We start from the raw sequence: 22,770 nt of genomic DNA on the forward strand, positions 1-22,770 counted from the left end.
GTCATTCCATTCACTTCAGTAATTGCTTGCTGAACCTCTAGACCAACTGTCTCTGTTTCATGTACTGAGGACGCTGTTCTCATTGTGACACAACATCTTGTAGTTTTATTCTGTGTTAAGTACGTTTTTAATAATTCTTAAGTAGACAAAATTGCTGGAGAAACTCAGCGGGTGCGGCAGCATCTATGGAGCGAAGGAAATGGACAACGTTTTGGGCCGAAACCCTTCTTCAGACTAATAATTCTTGTTCTAACAGAGTTTAATAGAAACTTAAGGAAGAGCATCTCATCTTCTGAGATATTTTTGGTGGTGAATTCTGTACCGGTGAATTTCTGTTACCCGAACTGCCATAAAGTGAGGGTTCCCTGCACTGATTTAAAAATGTTCAGCTAAGCAGCCTTTCAGGTTTTATCAGTTCTGATGCAAGGTCATTAACTTGTAATGATCTCATTTTTACTCTCTCCCTAATGCTGTTGATCAATCAAGCATTTCAGGCATTCTCTTTTATGCCAGACTCCCAGCAATTACTGTGTTCTGCCTCTCATGGTTCCCGCTTTGCTTTTTCTGTTCTCATTTATCTCCATCCGTCTATACCACCTTCAGAGACCAGCTATGATTAATGAGCCTTCATCGCCCTACCTCAGAAGACAGCACATCAGCTGTTATCTGGTTTCTCCTGGGCTCCACTCTTATCACAGATACTTCCTTTTTGTTCTGTCCACTATTTGCCTTTCTCAGTAATTGAAACCCCCCCTTGTTTATCTAATTTTTCCAATTCTGATGTAAAGCCCTTGATCTTAAAACAATAATTTTATTTATACCTTCACAGATTCAGTCTGATTGCTGAATATTTCCAGTATTCTGTTTTCATTTTGGGAGTTTAAAATAAATAGTTCAATGATTACCTTCTACAGATATCCGTGCTGATTCAGTATACAAATTACTTAAACTACTTCCAAGTTATAAACAACAACTTGTAGTTAAAGCACAAACTGCTGGAGTAACTCAGCGGGCCAGGCAGTTTCTCTGGGAAACATACATAGGAGACGTTTTGGGTTAGTGTCCTGACCCAAAACGTCATCCATCCATGATCTCCATAACCTGCTGAGTTGCTCCAGCACTTTGTCTTTTTTGTAAAGCAGTATCGGCAGTTCCTTGTTTCTATCAATTTACAGATCCTCAGCTCGGCTGAGAGTTGTAGTGTATGATGGTTCCTCAGAAATTTGAGGCCAAACATTCATTTTCACCTTCACTGACTAGACCAGTGATCCTGACTCCTCCAACTGTTGTTCCGACTGCCTCTGATCACAGTAGCAAGGATCATTTACCACATAGATCAAAGAACAGGCCCTTTGTCTCATAATGTCTGGGATGAACATGATGCCAAGACCAAAACTCCCTGCAGATAAATCAAATCCCTCCATTCCCAGCATATCCATATGCCTATCCAAAAGTCACTATTGTATTTGCCTCCAACACTGACCCCAGCAATGTGTTTGCGGCACTTACCAACCTCTGTCTTGCCCTACTCATCTCCTTTACACTTAGCCCCTCTCATCTTAAAACTATGTCTCCAGTATTTGACTTTTCTACCCTGTGGAAAAGGGTTCTGACTGTTTACGCTATCTATGCCTCTCATCATTTTACATACTCTGTTGTAAACTGGTTGAAGCATTTAAATGTGTGCATGAGAAATAGAAGCCAAAGTTGGCCATTTATACTTGCTCCATATTTAATAAGGCCATTGATTGTTTTTTTTAACCGCGTGCCACTTCCTGGACTAACCTAATTTCCTTCGATTTCATGTGCTCAGCAGCCTGATTCTTCACAACCCTCATTGGTCAGTAATTCCTCACGTTCTCAGCTATCCTCAATAGTTGACCTCTTAATTTGAGAATATACTCAATTTTCAAATTCCGAGTATATTCCTTGTTCTTATACTCTGTCCCACAGCACAAACTCCACCATCATGGGAATTAGTCTGGTGAGATTTGGTTGCTCTCCCTCTGTCACAAGTCAATGATCCCTTGGGTAGGGTAGCTGGGCCTGTATGTGATCAAGGTGTGATCTCATCAGACCCCCCCCCCCCATGTAGTTGCAATTACAACATCTTGTAGTCTAATTCTCTTGCAGAAAAGGCCAACATGCCATTTGTCGCCCTGTTGCTTGCTGCACTTGCTGGTTAACTTCCGGTGATTAGTGTACAGAGACACCCAGACCCTTTTAAACACCATCTTTAAACTACTTAGAAAATACTTTGCCTTTCCTAAAAAGTGGATGACCACGTTGTTCTACACCCTACTGTCTGCTCTGTCCTTGCTCATTCACTTGGCCATGGCACCTTGAAATCTTTGCAAACTTCATGACACACTGCCACTCTGCTTTGGATCATCAGAAAATCTGTGTTATACTTGGTTATCTCAATATCGTTGATGTAGATTTGGAACAACTGCTCCCTGTGGCATCATGCTACCTACAACCTCCAGTACAAAAACAGCCCACTCTTCCTTTGTTTACAGATTAATTGATTGTTGTGAGGGCATATTAAAGCCCTCACAGTCCAAAGATACAGTATCACTCTTTCCTTTAACCTTAGTCTTAAACCTCAAATTCTTAACATATTTGCCAAACATGATTTCCTTGTCATTAATCCATGTTGACTCTGTCCAACATATTTACTGTTTTCTAATTAAAAGCTGGTAAAAGACTCTAGCGAGCGTTCCAGGAGCAGATCTGGAACGGACTGCTGGGCCCTGTGGGTCTATTCATTCATTCCATGACACCATCTCAACTCCATCTTGCCCTACCCCCACATTCCTGTGTTTCTTTAACACCCATAAATCTATTTAACCTCTGTACTAAATGGTTGGCCACAAATTGTTCTTGGATATAGACCCTTCCATCCTGCACTTCCTCCACGGATTTTGCCCTGTTAGTCCCCTTAAGACTTTTGTTTTGATGAGATAGCTGTTCAATTTCTATACTTTTGGAAGTATTGATCAGTCATCTCTCCTCATTGGGCAGTCTTCATAGCCCAGGAATGTGTTTAGAGAACTATACCACACTCTGAAAGGCAGGTATCCCCTTCTTTAGCAAAGGAGATCATATTGTAGAGTTCTGAAAATGGTCTTGTGAAAATTACAGGCGGCACAGTGGTGCAGCAGTAGAATTGCTGCCTTACAGGGCCAGAGACCTGGGTTTGATCCTGGTTATGGGTGCTGTCTTTACAGAGTTTGTACGTTCTCCCTGTGACCATGTGGGTTGTCTTTGAGTGCTCCGGTTTCCTCCCACATTCCAAATGTGTACAGGTTTGTAGGTTAATTGGCTTCGGTAAATTGTCCTTAGTGTGTAGGATAGTTCTAGTGAATGGGGTCACTGCTGGTCAGCGCGGCTCGGTGGACCGAAGGGTCTGTTTCCACTATATCTCTAAATTCTAAAGAAAATACTATATAATAGCAGTATGATTTCTTCTCTTTTATACTAAAGTCAATTTTGAAATAAAACATAATGTACCATTTTCCTCTGTTCAAATCAGAAAGCCTTCCCATCTCAGTATCAGCTGGAATCGGGCTGTGGCAGTGGAATACAAGACATGGCCTGTTTGGTCTTGCAGAGAATATTCACTCAATGCCAAGTTCGAGGCTCTCCATATGTTTTCCAATTGAATAGTTAATTAAATTATTGTTGAGATTAATGTCAGACAGTTGGTAGAAGAGGCACCAACTGAGTATTGTTGAGGAATGCTGTGCAAATTGCCTTATAGGTTTCACCAAACCATACCCTTGTTTGATGCCCCTGTAACTTTTTTGTTCTTCAATCTCTCGCCATAAATAGGTACCTTTATTTCACATAATCAGCTTCACGATTACTGTCAGTGGGGGTTATCTAATGATTATACCATGTTAAATTGTTGGTGCTGTCCTTCAATGTGGAGTAACGTGCAGTAAAACATGCAAATTCCGATGTCTCAGTATCCAGCTCACCATCTCTGTGCAACTTGCTGAGATTCGTGCTTGCCCTGGGTCTCTCCAAGTTCAACGGAGAATTTATTATTATACTCTGACATTATAATAATCTAATGTCCAGTGTGCTGGGAAAATAATATTTGAATAGCATCCAACAGTCCATAAAGTCAGCCAGTCAGGCACCACCAAAGATGCAAAGCCGGATTATCAGTTTTGCTGTAGTCTGTTAGCTGCTGAAGAATCCATTGTGTGTCTACTACTTTCCAATGGTTTTTGTAACAGGAAATATCACTGATAGAATCCGTTAGCCCAAATAACTGAGGTGCTCCCTACAATAAGTCAAATAATAATCAAAAAATGAAAAGCAGTGCATTCAGTGACTAAGATTCAATTCACAAAGGTTATTGTGCCACTTCAGAATTTTGTTTCAGGCATTCTTTGTCCTCAAATGAATTGATTAAACCATGTGTTTGTTGGGAAACTGGATGTGTATCATTCATAGAGTTGATGTTTACTCCAGTTTGGATATCCAAAATCACAATATGTTTGGGATTCGCACCAAATTAGAAATATGAATCTTGGACCAATCGTTTCCATGTGCTGTAATTGTGAAATTGAAGCATTTCGAGACCATCTACAACTGAAGGGGGGTGTTCTGGTGCTAGCAAAATCATATCCAATTGATAAGACCTGTAATAATATCAGTGGCTGTATTCCAGATTTATCCATCATTCAAATGCTGCTCATTTCCAAGGAATTTGGATTAGATTTTTATTTGAAACATAAAATAAAATGGCCATTCTTGCCAAATCTATAAAGCAGTTGTTAGAACCAAAATGTTTACAATCCATCCCTGGGTAACGAACAGATTCTGCTTTATAAACGTCCATAAGTCATAAAATACACACAAATCACCCATGTGCCCAAATCACCAGCTTTGGTGGTGCCACACTGGCAGATTTTATGGACTATTGGATGTTCTTCAGTTGACGCATGTCTACAAGAAGAAACAATTACTGAAAGTGGAGAGAGTGGGGAAACTAGTTCTGCTGAGTGTACATACCTTTGTTACTGTCTCAATGTTCACTATTATGGGAGCTCAATTGTATGTTGAGGTGCAAATAATCTGGGCTTTTGGAACCTGGGATGGCGTGTATTGAGTTACAATATTTGTGAAGTCTTCACAATGTGCACTAGTGTGTAGCAACACTAGTATCTACTTTTGTGCATTTTGCTGAGCATATCAATGATCCTGAACTGTGCAAGACTAATGGTTTTCTTTTCTGTTAGGTGATTTACTTAGCAGCCTATTGCAGGCTCCCCTAGCTGCCAAATTATTAAACCAGCCAATTCCAATCTTGGACCCAGAGAGTGAACAAGTTTGTTCTCTGGCTCTGGACTGTCTCACTCATCTCTTCAGCTGGATCCCACTCTCCACCAGCATCACCCCTACGCTCCTCACCACCATCTTCCATTTTGCTCGTTTTGGCTGTGACACCCGTGCCAAGAAGTTAGTTGCTGTGAATGGAAATGGTCACAACAACAACCTGATGCCAGAGCGAGGCAAGCTGGGTGTGCTGGCCATGTCTTGTATTAATGAACTCATGTCGAAGAACTGTGTCCCTGTGGAGTTTGAGGAGTATCTGCTGCGCATGTTCCAGCAGACCTTCTACTTGCTGCAGAAAATCACCAAAGAGAACAATGCACACTCCATAAAGAGTCGTTTAGAAGAGCTGGAGGAAAGGTAAGCTATGTAGTGAGCATCATATAGTTTCAGTTCTTGGAATTTAAGAATATGGATTGGCTGCAGGGTAAGCAACCAGTGTGTGGGATTTGTGTGACCCGTGTGCACAAGATTCAAACTTTGCTTAAATTTGTGTAGGCCATCCTTGTATTCTTAGCCGACCATCGATTACCCGTTCATAGTAGTTCTATGTTATCCCACTTCCTCATCCACTCCCTACCCACTAGGGGCAGTTTATAGAGGTCATCTTTGGGATGTGGGAGGAAACCAGAGCACCCAGAAGAAACCCATGCAGTTACAGGGAGAGAATGCAAACTCCACACACACATCACCAGAGGTCAGGATCAAACCCAGGTCTCTGGTGCTGTGAGACAGCAGCTCTACTGCCACGGATGTTATACCTGCAGTCAAAAAAGGGCTTCGAGATAAGCCAACAGGCCAATTGTAGCTGCAGTTGTGGGGAAGGTTCTAGAAACAGTCAGTTGGTTAGGTGTGGATTGATTAGAGAAGGTCAGTGTGGATGTGTTAAAGGCAAGTGTGTAATTAACAATAGAGTTTCTTGATGAAGTAACAAGTGGATTGATGAGAGTAGCTCAGGCAGTACATGTTGATATTTAATAAAGTGGTGTCTAATTGACTTTGCGTCAATTTGGAAAGCCATGGAATAAAGGCATGGAAAGACAATTGGCCCAATAGATGGAACAGTACAGCATAAGAACAAGTCTTTCAGCTCACAATGTCTATGCCAGACATGATGCCAACATAATCTAATCTACCCTGCCTGCATGTGATCTATATCCCTCAATTGTCTGTATATCCACATGAAGAGTCGTGGGGAAACCGACTGAAATGTTCAATGAGTTTGTCAACTTGAAACATTAACTTAATTTTGCTCTCCACGGGTACTGCTTGACCCTGCTAAATATTTCCTGCATTGGTTTGAATGTAAATGTGAAATATTGTTTTAAGACGGAAGGAAAGTGTACAGTGATTTCCCTGGTGGTCGGTGTTAGGACTATTGCTTTTTTATAATGACCTTTGCTAAACGGAACAAAATCTTGAAGGAAAGGGCTTCAAGAGATAGAGACAGACTGGTAATATCAATGGTGAATGCTTAATTTTGAGTGATGGGAGGTGTTGCATTTTAGTAGGAAAAATGAGAAAAGGCAATATTAACCAGAGGGTGCACTTTTGCAAGGGTTACGAGGGCACAAGATCGGGGGACACTGTTCATTCAAACTGGCTGGACAGGGTTAGAACATTAATTTATGAGCACACTGGGTGGTTAGACCATAAGACATAGGAACAGAATTAGGTCATTTGGCCCATTAAGTCTGCTCCACCATTCGATCAGGCCTAATCTATTTTCCCTCTTAACCCCATTGTCCTGCCTCCACACTGTAACCTTTGACGCCCTTACTGATCAACAACCTATCAATCTCCGCTTTAAAATACCCAATGACTTGGTCCCCACTGACTTTTGTGGCAATGAATTCCACAGATCCACAGATTCCTCCTTATCCTTGGGGTCTGGCTAGGGTGGGAGTGAAAGCAAATTCAATTATAAGGTTCAAAGTGGAAATGGTTGAGTTTTCTGAAAGGAAAGAGATGCAGGACTGGGGGAGTGGGACAAGCTATGATTGCATTGCCATGGAGTTAGTATGAACTTGAAGGGTTAAATGTCCACCTTCAATGCAGAATCATACTGGGATTCAGTTTCAGCAGTTTATAGTTGCAGGACTTTATTCATTATAATGTAAACAACCCATAATTAGTAGCAATAACGTTGCAGCTCCCTCCAAAACATATTCTGAGTTATTGAAGAATTTGTCGTGGTCTCTGTTTACCATCTTGTTGAATCTCTCTCATCATTTCCCGTGTAGCTATGTGGAGAAGTTCACGGACTTCCTGCGCCTGTTTGTCAGCGTGCATCTGCGGAGGATCGAGTCCAACTCGCAGTTCCCAGTGGTAGAGTTCCTCGGCCTTCTCTTCAAGTACACCTTTCATCAGGTGAGACGGCTCTCGTGCTCCAATCTCACTGCCCTCTCCAGTGGCAGCACTGTGGCGCCAGTTTCATGGCCTTCTGTTTGTTACCTAACTCGTTTGTAGAGGCAACAAAGATATTTTCTGCTGTTTTTTTTCCAGCCTAGTCACGAGGGTTATTTCTCTTGCCTTGATATCTGGACGATATTCCTGGATTACCTGACCAGTAAAATCAAGAGCCGGCTGGCTGATCGGGATGAGGTGCTCAACAGGTCAGCTGCTGCTTTCTAGTACTCCTGCAGCTTCTGCATCGCCAGAGATCTGTGCGTTAGGCAAGATGGCATTCCTATACAATTGTCCAGTGGTTTAGCAACCTGTGGTGGTGACTTTTGTGAAACTGCCTCCCTCCTCGTTGGGCTTCTTTCTCAACCTTTTTATTTTCTGCATGAATACTCAAAGGTATCTTGATTTGTATTTGTTGAATAAAAAAAAAAACTTGGTAGTAGTTTCTATGTAACGATGGCTGGAAATGGCAATCGCCTGCGTTGCCAGTGTGACTGAATTAGGAGCATTTGGCTAGGGCCAGACCTGTACAGTTTCTTTGTTCTTATTGTGTGAAAGAATATCACAATTTTTATCACTAATAGTTGATAGAATGCAAATATATCTGAATCGTCCGATTGGAAAATGTTTTATTTATAATCTCTAATGATGTAGTTTTAAGTGTTTGTTTTAATCAACATCCACTATGATGTAACCCCTCCTTGTCTCTAACTTCTGCAATCTTCAGGTCTGTGTTCTTCTAATTCTGGCTTCTTGTGCATCCACAATTACCCTTGCTCCATGATAGGTGAGCACGTGATACATTGTCAAATCAGCTGAATGTGGTCACTGCTGACCTTCTGTTAAGATGTTTTATATTGGGGAGAGGGACAGGTTCAGTCTGGGTTTCACTGCCGTCTTCTTCGACAGCTGTGTGTGTGTGTTGGTGACTGATGTAGAGCTAGGCTGGGAAATGCAAAGGATATAAGTAAACACTGGGCTAGATCTGGATTGGGACAGGTTTGCAGAGCTGAAGTGAACATGATTTCCTGTAATTCCAGAACCACAAACCCAGAATTGCTTCAAGCCTATGCTGTCTATAGCCTTTAGCCTTTTACTGTTCATTATCTCTCTGGTATATGGTTCCATACATACAAACAAGCGTTTGGAAGACGTGAAGGATGGATTTGCCAGCTGCTACATAACTGCAGGCATCTTCTGCCCGGTGGGAATTCCATGTGCCTTCTCTTCCCATGCCAACAATAGCAGCGATCCAGGAAACATGTTGCTTGTTATTATTTGTAGAATGTAGGTTCTACATGCACCTTGTTAACCAGAAACTCTGCTTGAGTCGCACCAAGTGTTTTGCTGATGCCTCATTAACTGCAGATGATGGTTTACAAAAAAACCCACAAAGTGCTGGAGTTACTTAGCAGGTCAGGCTGGTCAGGCAGCATCTCTGAAGAACATGGATAAGTGACGTTTTGGGACGAACCCTTCTCCAGGCTGAGTATAGTAGGAAGAGAGGCGGGTTGGAACAGAAGTTTCCTGCTTACTGGATCTCAGGCTCTGTAGGCACAGCAGCCTCGTGACTCCTGACTTCATGATCCGAGCCTGCATATTCCTGAAAAGCAGCAACTGGGATTGGAGGAATATTTGTGGGCAGTCGTGGAGCTGGCAGATAGAAAGAAAGTGAGGTTTTTTTTTAGAGGTGAATTTGCAACTATATCTCGGGTTACTCGAGGGCAGCCACCCTGGTCCCATGTGGAAAAACTCCCGACTCTATTTGAAAAGTGTATTTTTGAATGTACATCAAGTGCATGTAGACACAAAGAACTGCAGATGCTGGAATATTGAGCAAATCGAAGAGTGCTGGTGGAACTCAGTGGGTCAAACAGCAACCATGAAAGTTTTAGTTTGGGCCCCTTCTTCATATGAACTGTTAAAGTTACTTGTTCGATGAAATGGAACATATTCTCCCATCTCTCTCACACAAATGGGAGAGGAGAAATTTGTCGGCGGAGAAGCATTGGTTTTGTTTAAAAAATGCAAAGATTTAATGTGGAGCAAACCTTCTCGCCTTCAGAGCTGCAGTAAAATGGGCAGAGCGGTCGATTTGAAGAGCAGGGCCCTTGCTGTGCTCTCACTGCCCCGGGGTATTTAACGGCACTTTCCTGAACCCATTGCAGTGCCTGCTGGAGGTGAGAGGTTAATGAAGTGGTCTGAGGCACAGGAGGATATCAGAAACACCCAGCAGCCTGGGGAACCCGGGTATTTCTGACACACTTGGCAAGCTGGGTATCTGTAACACTAAAACCACTATTCTATGCAATTCTTGACAAAGATAGATAAAACAAGAAATAATTTCTGCAAAAGACCACAGCATGACTTCTCTGTTGTTATGAGTTGTGTGGAACTGAAAATAGTGCTTCTTGGGATTTCAGTGACAGTAAAGTCCAGAGCGGCTGCCGTTTGCAGTCCCTTATTTTGTAGCCAGTGAATGTAGTTGTTCTGCTTTGTAAATTGCTGTGCAAGTGTTATGAGTAAGAGATGACTTGCCGACACTTCTTCCTCTTGCAGCTACATTCCACTGTAGTGAGTTGTTGCATAGTGTGGAACTCCTGGCAAGCATGTTGTATCTGCTTGTCAGAGCTCTCGGGGGAATATCGAGGCTACGCTGAACACGACAGTCATTAATCCTCAGAATTATTCGTTTCTTTTATTCAAACATTTATGAAACATTTTGTTCCAGAATGTATTAGTTTATTGCTCACAGCTGCTCCCTTGTTTATGTAGTTGAGACTGCACTGATAAAAGGGCCTGAGGTTTTATATGGCACAGTGAGTAGAGCCACAACCTCTGTATCGGAGAAGCAGGTTCAACCCTGACCTTGGGTACTGTCTGTGTGGAGTTTACACTTCCCTGTGACTCTGGTTTCATCCCTAAGACATGTTGGTTGGTTAATTCTAAATCATGCCTAATGTATTGGGGAGTGGTAGGAGTTATGGACAAATGTAAAAACGTGATCAGTGGTTGATGGTGTATTGAACGGCCTGTTCTCTGGTACTGTAATGTTACGTTCCAATGTTGTGAAACTATATTCTGCACTCTGATGTTTTTCTCCTTGTACTTGTATTTGGGTTGGTTGTACAATCTCTACAAATTATAGTATAATCTGATTAATTGTTTAGCATGCAAACAAAAACTATCTCTGCACGTGATAATAATAAATCAGAACGAAAACCAAATGTTCTTGTGTGCAGGGGACACAATGTCCTTTGAGTAGTGGCGCCTACTGCAGCCAGAAACCATGCATGGACCCAGGTCCTGAGTCTTGTTCTGGCAACAGTGTTATATCTCATGACTTCATTCTGTTTTCTTTCTGAACCTGGAGACCAACTGATCGACAGTGAGTAACACTAAAAATAAAGACACTTCTAGAAAGTCCATTGCTGAGGGGTAGATTTTGGCATTTCCGTAGCAGTGAATCTCCACTAAGAGCAGGTTACTGTTACAGGACAAGTAGGCAGAGCTAGTGAAAGTCAAACTTGATGTGCAGTGATGGCAGCCACCAGGCTTCCTGCCGTAAATTTACTGAGTGCCAGACTTTATTGCCTTGCAAGTCACTGTCTGCTGCTTCTTTTCACAGGTACAAAGGTGCATTGGTCATGTTGCTGACTGAGGTCTTGCATCGCGTACAGTTCCGCTACAACCAAGCACAGCTTGAAGAACTTGATGATGAGACACTGGATGATGATGTGAGTAAACTGGTGAACCATGGTGCGCAGTGTTGTTCAGCTGTTCAAGTGTTGGTCAACTGTTCCAGCAGTTGTTCAGCAAGTTGTTCTTGTGAAAGAAACAAGACCTAATCTAGCAAAACACAAAGTGCTGGAGGAGCACAGTGGGTCAGCAGCATTTGTGGAGAGAATGGTCCTGACCCAAAACGTTTTCTGTTCATCTCCTCCACGGACACTGCCTCACCTGCTGAGCTCCTCTAGTACTTTGTTTTACACCAGATTCTAACATCTGCAATTTATTGTGTCTCCTAATATGGAAAGTTTCTCAAAGAAAAAAAGTTTATTTTATAAGCAGCTTTCCATCCATCCACTGCCAATCTATGCAGGAAGATGGATGTACAGTCTGTACTGGGGTGGTTTTTAATCTATGTATGCTTGTGTAACCTGGCCAGCATCTTGTTAAAGTTCATTTTGACACAGCTCGTCCCTCTGTCCTTCTCTCTTCCTTTGTATCCAACCCGAAACTTACACACACACACACACACACACACACACACACACACACACACACACACACACACACACACACACACACACACACACACACACACACACACACACACACACACCAATGGGACTGCTAGCATTCTGGTGTGTGAGTTCAGCTTCTTCCACGTTTAGGTTTGTTGTTGTCACATGTGCCCCCAAGGTATAGTGAAAATAGCTATTTTGCATGTTATATCAGATAATACTATACAGAAATACAATGAAGTCAAGAACAACAAGTAGAGAAAAGGGAAAGATACAGAGTGTGGAATATAGTTCTCAGCCTTGCAGTGCTTCAGTTCCATAGACAAAGTCCAATGCCCATCATGGGGTACATGTGAATCGGCTTATTTAAGGACTATTCAGAAGCCAAGGAAGGAAATGGCTAGTACTGTATTTAGCTGCTCCAACAGGCTTGAGGAGCTGTCTTACCTAGTGCTGCTCCAGGGTTTAGGTGCTAGCTGAATGTAGCCATCCCTGAGTATTTGTTTTCTGGGTTCGGGAACTATTACTACAGAGTCAAGTTGGGTCCTGCTGGAGTTGCAGTAGTTAAACGTAAAAGGTGTGGCAGCAGATTTGCATTCCAAGATATTTGATGCCTGTGGCAGTAATAAATTAAGCCTTTAAGCGTAGTAATGTGGATCAGAGATTGGGGCTAGTGATTCCACTAAAAAGTGAGCCCTGCACACACTACCTGTCGGATGATTTTGGCCAGCAAAGAGTTTAGCAGCAATTCTGAAGGCATTGAACTGTGTCACGAAAGATCTGCACGGTGACTTAATATTGCAACACTCTTGCCTGTGTCATTCTTAATTCCTTCCAGAAAATAGGACTTGCAGCCACATGAACAACAGTAGGCTTGGTTAGTAGAATGCAGGCACAAGGAACTGCAGATGCTAGTTTACAAAAAACAAACCGTGCTGGAGTAACAGCGGGTCACGCAGTGTCTTTGAAGAACATGGATAGATGACGTTTCTGATTTAAAGAAGGACCCCGACACAAAACGATGTCGATGCATGTTTGCCTGACCTGCTGAGTTACTCCAGCACCTTGTCTTTTTTTGTTCAGTTGAATTCTACAGTGCGTTTCCTGATTAGTATACAAGAGTCAGCAGTATGCTTAATGTAGTCACTGTGGCAGGAAATGAGGGAGCTATTTTGCTCATGAAGCTCCCGCCCCCATTGAGGCTGCCTGCGGGGTCTGAGGAAGTTCAGCAGCTTTCCCCTTTGCTTGCAGCAACAGACTGAGTGGCAGCGCTACCTGCGGCAGAGCTTGGAGGTGGTGGCCAAAGTGATGGAGCTTCTCCCGTCCCACGCCTTTTCTACAATCGTAAGTAGCATTGCGGAATATTGCCCTAACACACCAACCCAATGTTAGCCGCCTTTTCACTGTACTCTCTGTGCTAGCTGGACAGAGCCACTCCGCTTCCCACACCCTCCGGGTTGGGACAGCCCCACAGGATGTAAACCAGAGCAGAAATAGACCAATGGTTCTTGAAGCCTGCACTGGCAGTCATTAATGTCTTGGCTGTGCCACCACTTTCCAGCTCTTGTGCCTACCCATCAAATCCTTTGTGGACCTCAGTGAGTGGATAGAGCCACTGCCTCACAGTACCAGAGACCCGGTTACAATCCTGACTGTAGGTGCTGTCTGTGGAGTTTGCACGTTCTCCCTGTGACCATGTGAGTTCCCTCCCACATTCCAAAAACGTGCAGGTTTGCAGGTTGATAGGCTTCTGTAAATTGGCCCTAGTGTGTAAAAATGAATTAGTGTGTGGCGTGGTCTCTTGTGGGCCTCAAAGGGCCTGTTTCCACGCTGTATCTCTAAATCAAACTAAAGTTAGATAAGTTCCCAGGGTCTGATGATTGTTAACATTTTTCATCCTGTGCATCATCTATTAGACTAATGGGCCGTGGTCCCCCAGGGGATTGAAACTGGCCTAGGTTTAACTATGCATTGGTGATGTGCGCTGACTGGTTCGGGCAATCTCCTTGCCCCATCATTGTCACAGGGATCAAACTAACTTCCCAGAGTTGAAAGACGCTTGACTCGCCACTCCACAGTCCCTGTAATAAGATTAAGAATGGGCAGTACTTGTACTAAAATTGTTGAGCTGCTTTCATTGCTTGTTTGCTTTCTGTCCCTAGTTTCCCATCTTGCAGGATAACCTTGAAGTTTACCTGGGTTTGCAGCAGTTTGTTGTAACCACTGGACAAGGTAAGTGGCTGGACTGCTGCTAACATGTAACTACAACATTGATGTTGGCTTTTGTAAGAAACATCTGTAAATATGAAGATATTTAACCTTGTAATCACTTGAATGATAAAATGTTGTTAAAATGTTAATGCTGCAAGAAAGAGGCAAAATGCTGGAGAAACTCAGCAGGTCAGGCAACGTTCATGGAGAACGTGGATCGATGACGTTTCAGTTCAGGACGCTTCTTCACCCGAAAAGTCACCTATCCATGTTCTCCAGGGATGCTGCCTGACCTACTGAGTTACTCCAACACTTTTTTTTGCAGACCAGCACCTGTGGTTCTTTGTTCTATTTATTGTTGCAAGAAGCTGACTTGTTAAAAAGTGATGTTAAATGTGCCACAATTTGAGCAAGTGAATATAAAACAAGTTGAAATGCAAGCACTCTTAGAATGTTCTAATCTTGCATCGGTTTTTGGTAGATTTTTAGACTAGCTGTAGTTACGCTGATTAAGGGGACGATGCAACATAAGCACAACAATAGCATTCGAGACAAAGGCATGGAGTTGTTTAGCACAAAAATGGCTCTTTTCCCCAAATCATCCATGCCAAGCATGGTGCCTGTCTACACCAATCTAATTTCCTGCATTAGACCCGTATACCTCTACTCCATATCCATGTAACAGTCCAACTATTTTTAAATATTGTAATTGTATCTATCTCTACCACCTCCTCTGGAAGCTGCTTTCATATTCCCACCACCCTCTTTGTGAAAACACACCCCTAAGATTACCTTTAAATTTATCCCCATCTATTTGAAACCTATACCCTCTAGTTTTAAACTCTTGCATTGTGAAAAAGACTCTGGCTATCTACCTTATCTACCCCTCATCATTTTATACACCTCAGCCTTGTACATTCCTGTGAGCATAAACCTAGCATTTACAATCTGTCCTTTTGGCTACAGCCACCTTTGCCAGCATTTTCTCTGATGCTACACCCACCTTCATGTAGTGTGGTGACCAGAACAGTGCACAGTACTCGAGTACAGCCTGATCAAAGTTTGGTACAGCTGCAACATGACATCCCAACTCTTATTTTGGTTTGGTTTATTATTATTGTTGCACGTACCGAGATAGTGAAATGCATACCACACGAGTGGTATCAAACCATACATGACTGCAACAGGTAGTGCAAAAAGAGAAAAGACACAGTACAGAACATAGTATTGCAGTTACAGAGAAAGTGCAGGTAACAAAAATGCTGGTCTGCAGTGAGGTAGATTGGGCGATCGGGAATATACTCAGTGTCCCGGGGGCAAGCATGCCAAATGCCCTCATTACTGCCCTATCTACCTGTGTAGTCGTTGGCAAGCTCAGACTTGGAATAGTGTGTGCAGGTTTGGTTGCACAGCTATAGGAAGAACATCATTAAATGGGAAAGGGTGCCGAAGAAGATGTTAACTGAGCGTGCGGGCTTGTTATAGCAAGAGGTTGGATAGACTGGGATTTTCTTCTTTGGATTGTAGGAGGTGACCTTATTATGGTACACAAGATCATGAGGGGCATGGAGAAAGTGACCACTCTGTCTTTTTGCCAGGATTGATAATTCTAAAATTAGAGGGATTTGGCTTAAGGTGAGAGGGGAGAGATTTAAGAGGGACCTCAGGAACAATTATTTCACTCGGAGGGTAGTCCATATCTGGAATGAGCTGCCAGGCGATGCTATAGAAATGAACACAATTATGTATTTTAAACGATGGTTGGGTATACGGATGGGAAGGATTTAGATTACTATGTGACTAGCCCAGCAGGCCAATTGGTCAGCACGGACAAATTGGGCCAAAGGTCCTGTTTCTATGCTATAAAACTGCATTTATGAGCTTACACCCAAGGCCCCCGAGTACACCAGCACTCCTGAGATCCCTACAATTTGCTGTGCATATCTTGTTAGCATTTGTCATCCCAAAATTGCATTATCTGCCCAACTTTCAAACTGATCTATGTCCCGTCTATCCTTTCACAACCTCCTTCGTTGTCATCTACTCCAATCATTTTTGTGGTGTCAATAAGTTTGCTAATCTGTCTGGCTACATTCTCATCCAAGTCATTTTGTTAAACAATGGTCCTAGCAGTGATCCCAGCGATACACCATTGGTCTAGGAAAGAACTGCGGATGCTGGTTTAAATCGAAGGTAGACACAAAATGCTAGAGTAACTCAGCGGGACAGGCAGCATCTCTGGAGAGAAGGAATGGGTGACGTTTCAGGTTCTTCTCTCCAGAGATGTAGAGATGAGTTACTCCAGAATTTGTGTCTACCTTTGAGACACATCATTGGTTACAGACTTCCAGTCTTGACCATCTGAACATGGAGTTTTAACCCACAAACGTCACCTATTCATTTTCTCCAGAGATGCCTGACCCACTGAGTTACTCTAGCATTTTGTGTATCTTCCAATCTCTACCACTGTCCTTGCCTTCCTACCACCAATTTGGATCCAGCTTGCCTGCACACCTTGCCACAGTCCATCATCGGTTACACCAGTAAGTGGGGGGGGGGAAACAAAGGGTGTGAATGGTTGTATTGGCGAGATGAGAATGTCATCAATATCTCCTCACAAAGACCTGGTGACTCAGGTAGTGGTTTCAATTGAGATTAGTTGTTAATGAGGTGGTATCACAGTGCATATTGCACATTGCGGCACTGGCTATAGTGATGGCAAAGGTGCAGGGCTTTCCCCTCACTTGGACTGGTTTATATGCACAATGGTTTAACATGTACCTTGGTGTTTCATCACAGATGCATTGTTCTTTAGTTCACAGACTGAATATCACAGCAGAGAATGACTGTCGCCGTTTGCATTGCTCTTTGCGTGATCTCAGCTCGCTCCTTCAGACCAGTGGTCGCCTGGCAGAGTATTTTATTGGGGACGTATTTGCTGGCAGGTTTAATGATGCGCTCAGAGTAGTTGAAAGGTAAGACCTATTTAAATTGCTGCGTGATTCAATAGTTGCTGGATCAATGAGATCTTGTGTGCTGTTTATTTCATTTTAAATGCTGCTGAAAATTTGGAAAAAAAATAATGCTTAGCAAATACTCAGCTAGTAAGAATTTCAAGGTCTCAAGGTCAGTTTATTGTCACCTGTACCAAGGTACAGTGAAATTTGAGTTACAATACAGCCAGTGTAAGGCACAAAACCACATAAGTTATCATAAAAATCCATCACAGTGGATTCCGCATTCCTCACGGATGGAAGGCAATAAAGTTCAATCTTCCTCTTTGTTCTCCTGCGGTCAGGGCAGTCAAACCATCCGCGGTCGGGGCGATCAGAGCCCCTGCAGCCGACGAGCGAAGCCCCCCGTCAGGGTGATCGAAACTCCCGCGTTGGAGGGATTGAAACACTCCACAGCATGGAGCTCCCCAGTCGGCCTCTTCATACCTCAAAGCTTCACCATGTTAAAGTCCACAGGCCCTGCGGTTGGAGCTTCGATCCCCGGCAAAGGGATCGCAAGCTCCGCGATGTTAAAGTCCCGCAGACTCCTGCGACATAGAACGCCTGTCGGTCTCCAGGAAAGGCCGACAAATCCACAGTGTTAGGACGCAGTGAGGACAGAGATACCATACGGGGGGAAATCGTATCTCTGTCGAGGTAAGTGATTGGGGGGAAAAGTTTGCACACCCCCCCCCCTCACCCCACATAAAACAAGCCAAGGAACACTAAAGCATACTTTTAACACATACAGGTGCACAACCTTTTATCCGAAGATCCAAATAACGAAAACCTCCGAATAGCGACATTTTTTCAGTCCTTGAAAAAAGGTCCTTGAAAACGTTCACGGAGGGCGGCCCGCAGAGGTGACAGAGGAACCTCCGGTCGGTCCTCGAAGAAAGGGGAACTAAATCCCCATCCATAAAAGAGAAGGTGAGGGTATATTGCGCGGGAGGGTTAATAATTGACAATATGCTGCTGTCTGCCCGCTGAGTTAAAAAAGTTCCCACGGTAGACTCACGATACACAGTGTATCGTGAGTCTTGCGTGGGAACTTTTTTAACTCGGCGGGCAGGGAGCTGCAGATTGTCGCTCCCTTCAGTTTCACCCCACCTACACCCCTCTGCTTCCCGGCCATGTGTGTGACCCCTTCCCTCCCCTCTCCAGCTCCCCGTGCATTGCACCGGCGTGGGGGCTTTGCACTGTCTTCACGTCGGCAATGCCAGTCACCGGAGACGTCAGGACCAACGGGACACCGACCCACAGGCCCACTGCAAGCACGGAGATCCCAGAGACCCACAGCCAGCAGCAGCCCAGCCCCGTTCCAACTCCAGAGGAAAACTGCAAACTAGCGGGAGACATCTGGACCACCAGGAGCCGCTCCCCGATGGGCCGCTACGGCGACAAGTGGCAGTTCGCCCACAGCCCGAGCTGTGCCCCCTCATCGGGACACCGACCCCCAGGCCCACTGCAAGCACGGAGATCCCAGATCAGCAACTCCAGCCCAGCCCCGCTCCAACTCCAGAGGGGCAGAAACTGATGGTGCACAAGGTGCGTCTTGTTCTTGAGGTCGCGCAGCTCGGGCTGTGTGCGAACTGCCACTTGTCGCCGTAGCGGCCCATTGGGGAGCGGATTCCTCTGGAGGTGGGGAGGGGGAGGGGGGTATTGTGCTGTTTGATCGCCCCCTGCTATCCCAGGGACAGGGAGACAGGACGTTCACCGAGGGCGGCCCGCAGAGGTGACAGCGGAACCTCCGGTCGGTCCTCGACGAAAGGGGAACTAAATCCCCATTCATAAAAGAGAAGGTGAGGGTACATTGACTGGGAGAGTAGGAATCCCAAGACAAAGTTGAGTGAGCGTTCACCGAGGGTGGCCCGCAGAGGTGACAGCGGAACCTCGGGTCGGTCCTGGAAGAAAGGGGAACTAAAAAGAAAAGTGGAGGGTATATTGCGCGGGAGGGTATATCGCCTACCTGGAAGAAACCAGACATTTTTTCCAGGATGTCGTCTGCACACCAAAGCTCACGTTTGGCGCCTCTGCTGCACACGGATATAAGAGTGTGAAAATGTCGCCTTAGGCCGCCTTAGGGCATGTAGCCCCGCTAGGGTGACATGAGTGCGGGAGGTCATTCAATGCTGCGGTCACATTTACAAATTCAGGAACTCATTCAACACACTGCATTTCATACAGACATTTATTCTGCAAGAAAAAAACTACACTGAAGACTCAAATTCGCGACCGAGGAACTGCCGGGATCAAGGCGCAAACTCGCGACCTTGCGGATATGAGCCGGGCACTCTACCACTGAGCCAGCCATTAAAATCTACGCTAAAAAATTTCCATTCCGAAGACCGACAAATTCCAAATTACGAAAAGTGTCTGGTCCCAAGGCTGTCGGATAAAAGGTTGTGCACCTGTACTAAAAAATAACAAAAAGAAGAAAAGACAGACTGTTGGCGAGGCAGCAATTGAGGGAGAAACAATTAATGGTACAAGACATCAAAGGTCGTAAAGCTGAAACATCATCACAGTTTTTCTCTCTATTGATAGTGCCCGACCTGCCGAGCATTTCCAACATTTTCAGTTATGCCTTTACTAAATGATGCCATTGATTTATTTACAATTGAATTTTCAACTCTCAAAAGTTTTGTTTGTGCCGATTTAATAATCCTCTTGATGATGAGCCAGAATAACAAAATATTTTTGTACTCTGCTTTCCAATTTCCTGATTCTCAGCTGACTGAATGTTTTACCCATGGAGTTCGGTCACCAATACCTTGTGCAGTCTGGACAATCCGTATTCATACTAAAACCAAACTGTCAAAGCGTTTCATACTGTCTCTCCTGAGGCCTGGCTTTTGATGTCTTAAGCTATTTTTCTTGACCAGGAAGGATCCAACTTTGCTATAAATTTCTATCCAATCCTTACACCCTCCGTCTTCTGCACTGTAGGGAATACAAGCCTAGTTTCTAATCGGGGGTTTGGCTTGGGAATTACAGACAGGCCCTCCTTGTTTAGAACTATCCATCTGTTGCTGCACATACGTTTCCCTCATTGCAGTCCTGCTCCAAATGTGTGTATGTTTAATGTGTTCTAACATGTGTACATTTATTGCTGATTTCTCAGGCTAGTGGAAGTGACATCGTATGGGTCCCAAATCAAGTTGTACGATATGGAAACAGCAGTGCCATCTGTGCTGAAGCCAGATTTAATTGATGTGTAAGTACACAGTTGATCCTGTCAGCTAAATCTGTTTTGCATGTTAATATCAAAAGATGGACAAAATGGCACACGCCTCTCCTGGTCATGCCCTGACATACCAACGAAAAGAAGCTAAACTGATCAAAAATGTGCTGCTGCTTGGCTTTGCCTTGCACTTAGCAATGGATTTGCCCGATTGAATTTGGTTGTGTTCACTCAGTAGACAGTTACTGAAAACTTTAATCTGAAAACCTGTTGACAATAACTGTCCAGCTAAAGACTACCTATTTGCCAGTCTGTGCCAACTCGGTGTACCATAGAGGGAACGCCTGGACAACCTGTCCAGTTACTCAGTCCAATGTGATTTCCTCCTCATTGGGGACGATGTTTGTTTTGAGGGTGGCAGGAACGTGTTGAGGCAGAACGTCAGCCTTATATAAGGACTGGACAAGCTAGATGCAGGAAAAATGTTCCCAATGTTGGGCGAGTCCAGAACCACTGTCTTGGAATAAAGGGGAGGTCATTTAAGACTGAGGTGAGAAAAAAGGTTTTCACCCAGAGAGTTGTGAATTTGTGGAATTCCCTGCCACAGAGGGCAGTGGAGGCCAAATCACTGGATGAATTTAAGAGAGAGTTAGATGGAGCTCTAGGGGGCTAGTGGAATCAAGCGATATGGGGAGAAGGCAGGGTTATTGATTGGGGACGATCAGCCATGATCACAATGAATGGCGGTGCTGGCTCGAAGGGGCGAATGGCCGCCTCCTGCACCTATTTTCTATGTTTCTATGTAACCTGAATGGATGGTGAAGCAGACTCAGTGATCCTACCTTTCATGGCCACAGGGTGTCCCAAGTGCTCTACAACCAATCGTTTGCTACACTGAGGAAATCTTGGTAACCAATCATATAGGAAAATCGTACTGAGCAACATAAAGTCACAGTTAATCTGTTCTCAATGCTGATTAAACAAATAAATACTGAGCCAACGAAGCAGGGCGAGTGTGCATTCTGTCTGCACAGACGCAACTATTCATGCTGTTACCTCACGGCTCCAGAGACACGGGTTCAATCCTGACATCTGGCGTTGTCTGTATGAAATCTGCATGTCTCCCTGTGACTAGGGTGATGAGCAAACTCGCCCTGCTTTGTTGGCTAAGTATTTATTTGTTCAATTGACATTTCTAGAACAGGTTAACAGTGACTTTTATTTTGCTCTCGGGTTTCTGGTTTCCTCCCACATCCTAAAGAAGTGTGGGGTAATTGGCCGCTGTAAACCACCACATGCGTGTGGGATGAATTATATAATTTTGGGGGCAAACAACGGATGGGAATGTGGGGGGCATAAAACCGATTGTGTGAAAGTGGGTGTTGATGGTTGGCACAATGGGCTGTTTCCATGCTTCATTGCTCTGACCTTGGGTTAGCGTTGAAGATGGCTGTTCTGGCAGTGCCGCCGCAGCTCATTACTTACTTGAAGCCCCCACTGTGGGGTGGGCCGGCTCTACAATGGGACTGGACCTGCCAGCCTCCGACGGGGATGTGCTGCCCACTGAACCACCCGTGTTCCCGAGTGAGCACAGGGTTGTGTCGACTTGCACGTATGATGAAGAACGGGTCAGGGTGGAAGCCTCTAGGCTGCCTTCACCCAGGGTGTGTATGGACTCGGAGTGGAGTTGGGGGCCATCATGAATCTACTTTACAAATCCTTGTGGTTGAACTACTGGTCTTGTCTTGCAGCCACGCTCAGTCACTGGCCGCGTTGCAGGCCTACTCCCATTGGCTGGCCCAGTTTTACAGCGAGGTTCAGCGGCAAAACCCAGATCAATTTGTCTCTCTCATCTCCACTACGATGGAAGCCACTGCTCCCCTCATCAGCTCAAAGGTACGTCAGCAGCTTCACTGATCTCTGACAACACACAAAGCAGGTGCTGAATGAACCAACACTTCCATGGCTATTGTTAATAAGATGAGATTTTTGAAAATTGCTATTTTTTTAAATGTAATTACTTAAAGTTAAATTTCCCTTGCTGTCATTGTGGAATTTGAATTGTGGCTCCGGAGCGGATATTGAGAACTCATACACCAGTGCAAGACTGCGTGAGATTGCCTTGTTGAGTGGGGTGGTGAGGGGCATGAGCCAGAAAGCCTTATGTTCCACATTGAGTTGTTTCGCCAGGTGCCAGAGAAGCTGCTGCTGTCAGCGTGCCATCTGCTGCTGTCGTTGGCCACTACCATACGGCCCGTCTTTCTGGTCAGGATACGAGCCGTGCAGAAAATCTTCGACAGGATCACCGACGGCTCTGCTCGACAGCTCCCCCAAGAGGTAGGTGGGAGAATCTAACAAGCTGCTCAGAATGAATTGGCAG

At 44.4% G+C, this 22,770-nt stretch overlaps 1 protein-coding gene across 3 annotated transcripts in view; it reads left to right on the forward strand.

The window, feature by feature from the left end:
- xpo6 (exportin 6) overlaps positions 1 to 22,770 on the forward strand; it is an 86,725-nt gene that overhangs the window by 41,637 nt on the left and 22,318 nt on the right. For 2 of the 3 annotated variants that reach the window (XM_055651502.1, XM_055651500.1), the window contains 10 exons: positions 5,256 to 5,709; positions 7,593 to 7,719; positions 7,855 to 7,964; positions 11,384 to 11,492; positions 13,254 to 13,346; positions 14,165 to 14,234; positions 17,029 to 17,188; positions 20,331 to 20,423; positions 22,142 to 22,286; positions 22,581 to 22,727. In XM_055651502.1, the coding sequence (XP_055507477.1) occupies positions 5,256 to 5,709; positions 7,593 to 7,719; positions 7,855 to 7,964; positions 11,384 to 11,492; positions 13,254 to 13,346; positions 14,165 to 14,234; positions 17,029 to 17,188; positions 20,331 to 20,423; positions 22,142 to 22,286; positions 22,581 to 22,727 (1,508 nt within the window). The remainder of the gene's footprint in view (positions 1 to 5,255; positions 5,710 to 7,592; positions 7,720 to 7,854; positions 7,965 to 11,383; positions 11,493 to 13,253; positions 13,347 to 14,164; positions 14,235 to 17,028; positions 17,189 to 20,330; positions 20,424 to 22,141; positions 22,287 to 22,580; positions 22,728 to 22,770) is intronic. The other variant, XM_055651501.1, reaches the window with a different exon arrangement.

Source organism: Leucoraja erinacea, chromosome 20, assembly GCF_028641065.1.
Source record: "Leucoraja erinacea ecotype New England chromosome 20, Leri_hhj_1, whole genome shotgun sequence".
Taxonomy (NCBI): Eukaryota; Metazoa; Chordata; class Chondrichthyes; order Rajiformes; family Rajidae; genus Leucoraja; species Leucoraja erinaceus.